At 42.8% G+C, this 7,500-nt stretch overlaps 1 protein-coding gene across 1 annotated transcript; it reads right to left on the bottom strand.

The window, feature by feature from the left end:
* Positions 1–838: 838 nt before the first annotated feature.
* LOC118496348 (low affinity immunoglobulin epsilon Fc receptor-like) lies at positions 839–1,157 on the bottom strand. Its single transcript, XM_036007713.1, has one exon. The coding sequence runs from the start codon at positions 1,151–1,153 to the stop codon at positions 839–841; it is 315 nt and encodes a 104-aa protein (XP_035863606.1). The 5' UTR covers positions 1,154–1,157.
* Positions 1,158–7,500: the final 6,343 nt, after the last annotated feature.

Raw genomic sequence — 7,500 nt, 5'->3', positions numbered from 1 at the left:
GGACACACAGTATGTCAACGTCACACCACTGCAAACAAAGTGAGTAAATGAATAAAACACATCCTTAACTTCAGTAAAAGTATTAATCCCACACTGTTAAAATGTAAAGTAAAAGATCTATATTACAACTTTCTTCTTAAAATATTGACTTTTTTACTTGAAATATTACGAATTTTTTACTTAAAATATTACAAATTTTTTACTTGAAATATTCTGACTTCTTTACTTACTTTTTTTGCCATTCAATAAAATTGTCCCAAAATATTACGACTTTATAAAAAAAAAATTATGACATTTTTTCTTGAAATATTTACTTTGAGATATAAGTTCCTACATTTCCCAGAATGCCATTCAATAATCCCAGAGGACACACAGTATGTCAACGTCACACCACTGAAAACAGAGTAAATTAATAAAACACATCCTTAACTTCAGTAAAAGTATTAATTCCACACTGTTAAAATGTAAAGTAAAAGATCTATATTACAACTTTCTTCCTGAAATATTACGACTTTTTCTTAAAATATAAACTTTTTTCGAAATATTACGACTTTTTCCCCAAAATATTGTGATATCTTTCTCAAAATATTACAATATTTTTCTCAAAATATTACAATATTTTTCTCAAAATATTACAATTTTTTTCCCAAAACATCACTACTTTGTCCTTAAAATAATACAACTTTTTCCTGGAAATATTATGACTTTTTTCTCAGAATATTACGAATTTCTTCCCAAAATATTTACTTTGAGATATAAGTAAAGTATCTAATCTCAACAGCATTATTACTAGAGTACAGTACTTGAGTAAATGCACTTAGTTACATTCTGCTGGTTTTTACGTGGAACAGATGAAATTAAGCTGGTTGTGGTCATCGTGCTTTTTGACCCACGTTCCCTCTCGGTCCATGGCTCCAGCCGTGGTGCAGTCGTCCCCAGGCTGGTCGGGGCCCCAGTTGTTGTAGCAGACCATCTCGTCAGTGACCCAGAACCAGAAGTCCAGAGTGCAGGTGTAGCGCAGTCCCAGCCACACGTAGGGAGTGGAGGCCATCTTGGCTCTCTCCTGGACCCAGAGCTGCTCCTCCATGTTGGTGATGGAGACAAGGTCGCGATAGTGATCTCTGCAGTAGTATAACGCGTCCACCCAGGTCATATTCTCCTTGATCAGGATCACTGAATCTGTCAGGGGAGAAGGGGAGTCAATCAATCAATCAGGGGCGTTGTCAGTCACAGACGGAGCCAATTAGTCAGGGGCGGAGCTAATCACTCAGGGACGGAGTCAGTTAGTGTCACAGTCAATTAGTGGCAGAGCCAATCGTGGGCAGAGACCCAAATGCTCCACCCGTGGAGACAAACACAGGACAGTTTTCAATAACTGTTATAGATGTTATTTATCATCTATATCATCTATGTTGTAATGATTCTACTATATTCTTCATCTTCTTTCTAACTTTAAAATGGAGCTCGCTACAGCCTTTTAAAAGACAGTAAAGTCGGCCCAATAGATGCAGTTGAAAGTAAAATCTCAGCAGAAAACTGCACATTAAAATGTAACTGTCATTCTATTTTTAGTGCTGTCTTTTATATTCAATTCAACATCCAATGTGTTCAACAAAAGAAAGTTGGAAATTATTTCCTTTCATTTGTTTTAAATCTAACAAGCAGTTTGTTGTATTTTAGCAGAACTGAAAAAACTATCTGTTTATTTATCGCGAGTTATATCATTATCACGATATTCAACAACGATGAACCTCATACCATAATTCTTATAATAAACTAATAAATAAAGTAAATCATTAAACAGATGTAGATGTACAGTACCATTAGATAGACTTCTGATAAACTCACCGTCGTAGCAGAAGAAGGGTTTTTTATTATTACAGTCATCAGAGCTCCATTTTCCATTTGACGTAGTCATAGCACATTTCTTCTTAGTGTCATCTTTATCCCAGGATCTGAAAGAGAAACTGCTCCCATCTGACCAACTCCAGCCAGAGTCTCTGAACAGGCCGATCCAGAAAGGGTTGTCCTTCCAGGGATAGTAGTAATAGTAATTTGGGCGCTGTGTCTTGAAGTCTTCTAGCTGTTTGACTCCACTGATCAGGTCAGTGTACATTTGTCTGCAGTAGCTCTGAGCCTCTAGCCAGGTCTTCTCTGTCCACAAGTAACTGACATAAAATGTTTGGCCGGATTTCTTGTCTTCTGTGGAACACACAGACAAACTTTTTCGTTTTTATTTAGTCTGATAAAATCCTACATTATTCTTATTTTAAAACAATAATGTGATATCAATTCAGAGACTTTCCTCCCCTAAAAACTCCCCCATAAGTTGGTTTGTTCCAGCATCATTCTGACCTATACCCATGTTTCTAGTGGCGGCGCCCTCTAGTGGCCGTAGTAGTTCTGACGGGAGCAAAGCAGGAAGTAAGGTGAGGAAGTAGAAGAGCGCCAAATGTCCTGGTAAGGAGGCAGGTTGGGGGGCGGGGTCAAACAAACACAGGACTTTCACCCAGGAGACTGGGGTTCATGAACCGTTTTGAAAAGAAAAGGAATCAGAGGTTTTTTTAACTTTAAGGAACAAACAGAGCTACGTCACCTTCAGGAAGTCACGTCTTCACATTGTTAATCACGTGTTTAAAACTGCGACCGTTACCATCTCTGGGTTAGATATGAGGACGGAGAACTCTCCTCTGGGTCAGATTGGGGGGGGGGGGGGACAAAAGTCAGAACTACTACGACCACTAGAGGGCGCCGTAACTACAAACATAAATATAGGTCAGAATGATGCTGGAACAAACCACTTCTGGGGGAGTTTTTTAGTGGAAAACAGACTCTATGCACCACATATTCTCACCATCATAGCAGATAAAGTTATGCCTTTTATTACAAGAGTCGTCCTCCCATTTGTCATTCTTCATCTTCATCCACACACAGTTCTCAGGAATGTCTTCATTGTTTGGCTGTCCTGTAGACCATTTACTCTCATTGAACTTCACCCGTGGCTGAGACCAGCGCCAGTCTCGCTGCAGCCCAATCCAGGCTCCGCTTCGATACTGTGGATGGCGTTGGAGTCTCTGCATGTCTGTCTCGTTAGACACTGTGGCCAGGTCACTGTGGTTCTTTGTGCAATATTCCTGGGCTGCTTTCCAGGTCTTCTCATATTTAATGAAGTGGTACTCATACAGCTGAGACCCAATGGAGGAACACTGACCTGATAACAGAGAAGAAACTGCAGCGATGGAGCTGAGAGCTAGACAAGCATCTGTTCATTAAAAGGTAACTTTTTTTGTTTTAAAACCTGGTCTCATGTTTTTGTGTCTAAGTGGCTGATGATAAAGAGTAAAATCCTTTTTGTTTAACATGAAATAGCCCCAAAATTCTAACCAGTTCTCAGCTAATGACTCTGCGACTGTCTGGAAAGGACTTAGGCAGATCACCAACTACAAGCCTAAAACCCCCCACTCCTTCAATGACCGACACCTAGCCAACGAGCTGAACGAGTTCTACTGTCGATTTGAAAGACAAAAGGACAGTCCTGACACCATCCCCCACGACACCTCCCTACAGCTACAGCCACTGTGCATCACCTCCACCTCCCCCACCTCAACAGGGTCCTGGGCCCCCCCACCAATGCCCTCCTTAAAGGTCCCCTCCACCTCCACCACCCCTCAACCATAATCCCTGTCCCCAAGAAGCCAAGGACCACAGGACTTAATGACTTCAGACCCGTCGCCCTGACCTCTTTGGTTATGAAGTCCTTTGAGCGCCTTGTGCTTTCACACCTCAAAGCCATTACCGACCCCCTCCTGGACCCCCTGCAGTTTGCCTACAGAGCCAATAGGTAGTGGTCTGAAGTTTGCGGACGACACCTCCGTCATCGGACTCATCTCTGATGGAGACGAGTCCGCCTACAGGTGGGAGGCTGACCACCTGGTGACCTGGTGCAAGCAAAACAACCTAGAGCTCAACGCTCTAAAGACAGTGGAGATGGTTGTGGACTTCAGGAAGAATTCACCCCCACCTGCCCCCATCACCCTCTGTGGCTCCACAATTAACACTGTGGAGTCTTTCTGCTTCCTGGGAACTACCATCTCCCAGGACCTCAAGTGGAAGCTGAACATCAGCTCCCTCGTCAAGAAAGCACAACAGAGGATGTACTTCCTGCGGCAGCTGAAGAAATTCAACCTGCCAAAGACAATGATGGCGCACTTCTACACAGCCATCATTGAGTCCATCCTCACATCCTCCATCACCATCTGGTACGCTGCTGCCACTGCCGAGGACAAGGGCAGACTGCAGCGTGTCATTCGGTCAGCTGAGAAGGTGATTGGCTGCAATCTGTCGCCGCTCCAGGACCTATACGCAACCAGGACTCTGAATCGTGCGGGAAAGATTGTGGCTGACCCCTCCCATCCCGGACACAAGCGCTTTGAGCCACTCCCCTCTGGCAGGAGGATGAGGTCCATCAGGACCAGAACCTCACGTCACATGAACAGTTTCTTCCCCTCCGCCACTAGCCTTATTAACAAGGCCCGGAAACCACCCTGACTCTCTCCACACCCCACCTCTGGCTCCTCATCCCACTGTACCTACCCTGCTGTAGCGTTCCTTTTTACTACTGTTTAACTTATTTTACTATTTATTTAAATTTATTTTATCGTTATTAATACATACTGTGTGTATATGTTTATACTTATATTGTTTATATTCTTTTTATCCTTCTTATATTTGAATGTGTGACATGTTCCAACAACACCATGACAAATTCCTTATATGTGCAACGTACTTGGCAATATTGATTCTGATTCTGATTCTGAAAATCACCATCACCAAACCCACCAGACTTAATTTGTTAACATGCTAGCATATGCTAACATGGTAGCATATACTATACTGCTAATACATGCTAACTAACACATGTTGGCATCAACAATTTGGTTCAGTAACGGAAACAAAATAAAAACGATCCTTTTTTCAAAAATAAATACATCCGCCAAATTGTGTTCGCTAAACCCACCAGACTCCATGTAAATAATAAGGAATTTAAGCATCGTAAAACACACTACATTCAAAGTGGACAGAAACTAAATCAAACTATCAAAGCCCGTCTTGGTTCATCTTTCCACTGTTCCAACAATCACCACTCTGGTTTGGTTGAAATAAACTCTTAATTCACCCATTTACATGTGGAAATATGCTGGCTCTATACACACTAAAAGTACTGATTATTTACATGGAGTCTGGTGGGTTTGGTGATGGTGATTTCGGGGCTGTTTCATGTTAAATTAAAGCTGCAAGCAGTGATGGACGGACCCTCTCACCTCTGCGCGTGTCGGGATTACTGGCAGACGCCGCTCCTTGCGAGTGTGCATTTGCGCAGCACTCAGACATCGCAAATTGTCACCAATGAAAAGGGAACTCCCTGCTGAGTTCAATGATACCTCACACAAGACTCGTCATACAGTTCATCAGCTGTGAGGGGCGTGGCCAAAGTATAGGGGGCGGGCCAGACCTTTACCAGTAAAAAAGGAAGTCTCTGCTGAGTTCATTGATACCTCACATAAGACTCTACCTTAAACGGGTCACCATTTATGAAAGGGGGCGTGGCTTTAGCATAGGGGTGTGGGCCAAACCATGACCAAAGAATAAGGAAGTCTCTGCTGAGTTCAATGACACCTCACACAAGACTCATGTCCTCAGACCTGGACTCTTGTTGATTATGTGAAATTTCAAGTAGATATGACAATGTACACTGTAGTTAGAGCCACTTTCTCGTTCATCGCTGAACACTCAAAATGGCCGCCACGCCACGCCCACACCGTCTGACGAAAAGTTTTTCTTTTAATAACTTTTCATCTTTAATGTCTTAAGATGGCACAGACCAAATTTGAAGTTGATCGGATGAAATCTCTAGGAGGAGTTCGTTAAAGTAAGAAATCAATCAAATGGCCAAAATCGCACTAATTTCGAACTTTCAATTCAAAATCGCGGACTTCCTGTTGGATTTAGGGTATGGCTACAATGACGTTTTCTGTGCGGCTTGACATGATACATATGTGTACCAAGTTTCGTGAGTCTACGTTAAACGTACTGCTGGGGCTCAATTGTTTTAATATTGTAGGGGGCGCTAGCGAGCCATTTTTGCGCGCCTATTCTCGAAACCCTTAAAATACGTACATTTTCACCAGACTTGATGCGGGGGCCGGCTCATTATCACATGTAGACCGCACATTATGAGTTGCATGAATTGGCATTTTGATGGGCTTAACATATTCAAAAACTCACCAAAATTGGCGGTCGCATAAGTATATGACAAACATCATCCGATTTACATGAAACTTATAATGTGTGGTCTACATGTGATAATGAGCCGCCCCCTATACTTTAACCACGCCCACTCACTCAGGCCACGCCCCCTTTCATAACATTTGAACTGTTTAAGGTAGAGTCTTGTGTGAGGAGTCATTGAACTCAGCAGAGACTTCCTTCTTCATTGGTGATGGTTTGGCCCGCCCCCTATAATTTAGCCACGCCCCTTTTCACAGCTAATGAACTGTATGACGTAGAGTCTTGTGTGAGGTATCATTGAACTCAGCAGGGAGTTCCCTTTTCATTGGTGACGCGCAAATGCACGGTCGCAAGGAGCGGCGAACGCCGGTAACCCCAACGCGCGCAGAGGAGCGAGGGCCCGTCCATCACTGCTTGCAGCTTATTTTATTTTTATTTTAACTGTAAAAAAAAAAAGAATAGGCAACATTATGCCAGGAATACAAGTGGGAAAAACTATTTTTGACAATGCCAATGTTTACCCTATCTCAAGATCCAATCAATATCCAAAATATTAGCCTTTTACATTTATAATCCCTTAAAGTAGGCTACCCCCAAGTACAAACCAAAACCTTTGAATTAAAGTGCAACAATGCAAAGTGTTTTTTCTTTTTTCTTTAAATCAGAATATGTTTTGGTGACTTATCTGATGCCCACTGTTTGTTCGGTGTGGTGCATAGCTGGTAATGGTCGTCTGCTTAACACCAGGTTTAGCTGTGACTGTCCTTCCTTTGCCGTACCTGAAGTTGCTGCATTCTGGCTGCTGTCTGTAGATTCCTTCATGCACAACTCGTATTCTTCCGGATGTTTCATACCAGATGTTGTAACAGCGGTGATGTTGTGTATAGTTTAGGGTCCTCGCCACCACCAGACTAATCAGCATTGCAGATTGAACATGTAGCTGGACTTGAATGTCCTTCTTTTGACTGAAAGTACTGCCAAACTACACTTTTTCTGCTCACGAGTGCCTACTGCATTGAACGCTCCACCTACGTAAACACCTTCCCGTAATCAACGGCGCCGTCATTACGTCGACCAGCGTAGCGCGCGGAGTTCAAGCGTAGGGTTCGGTGGAAAATATTCTAAGATTCAGCAGAAACCCAACCCTGTCAAAAAGCCCAATATTCAGCTGAATCTGAAGCCGAATCCTGGATTCGGTGCATCCCTAATCTC

This window comes from Sander lucioperca, chromosome 11 (genome assembly GCF_008315115.2).
Source record: "Sander lucioperca isolate FBNREF2018 chromosome 11, SLUC_FBN_1.2, whole genome shotgun sequence".
NCBI lineage: Eukaryota > Metazoa > Chordata > Actinopteri > Perciformes > Percidae > Sander > Sander lucioperca.
This window is presented reverse-complemented; position numbering and strand designations above follow the sequence as displayed.

Bases quoted from the DNA above. Each gene is read 5' to 3' on its own strand.
- LOC118496348 (XM_036007713.1), bottom strand. From the start codon at position 1,153: ATGACCTGGGTGGACGCGTTATACTACTGCAGAGATCACTATCGCGAC.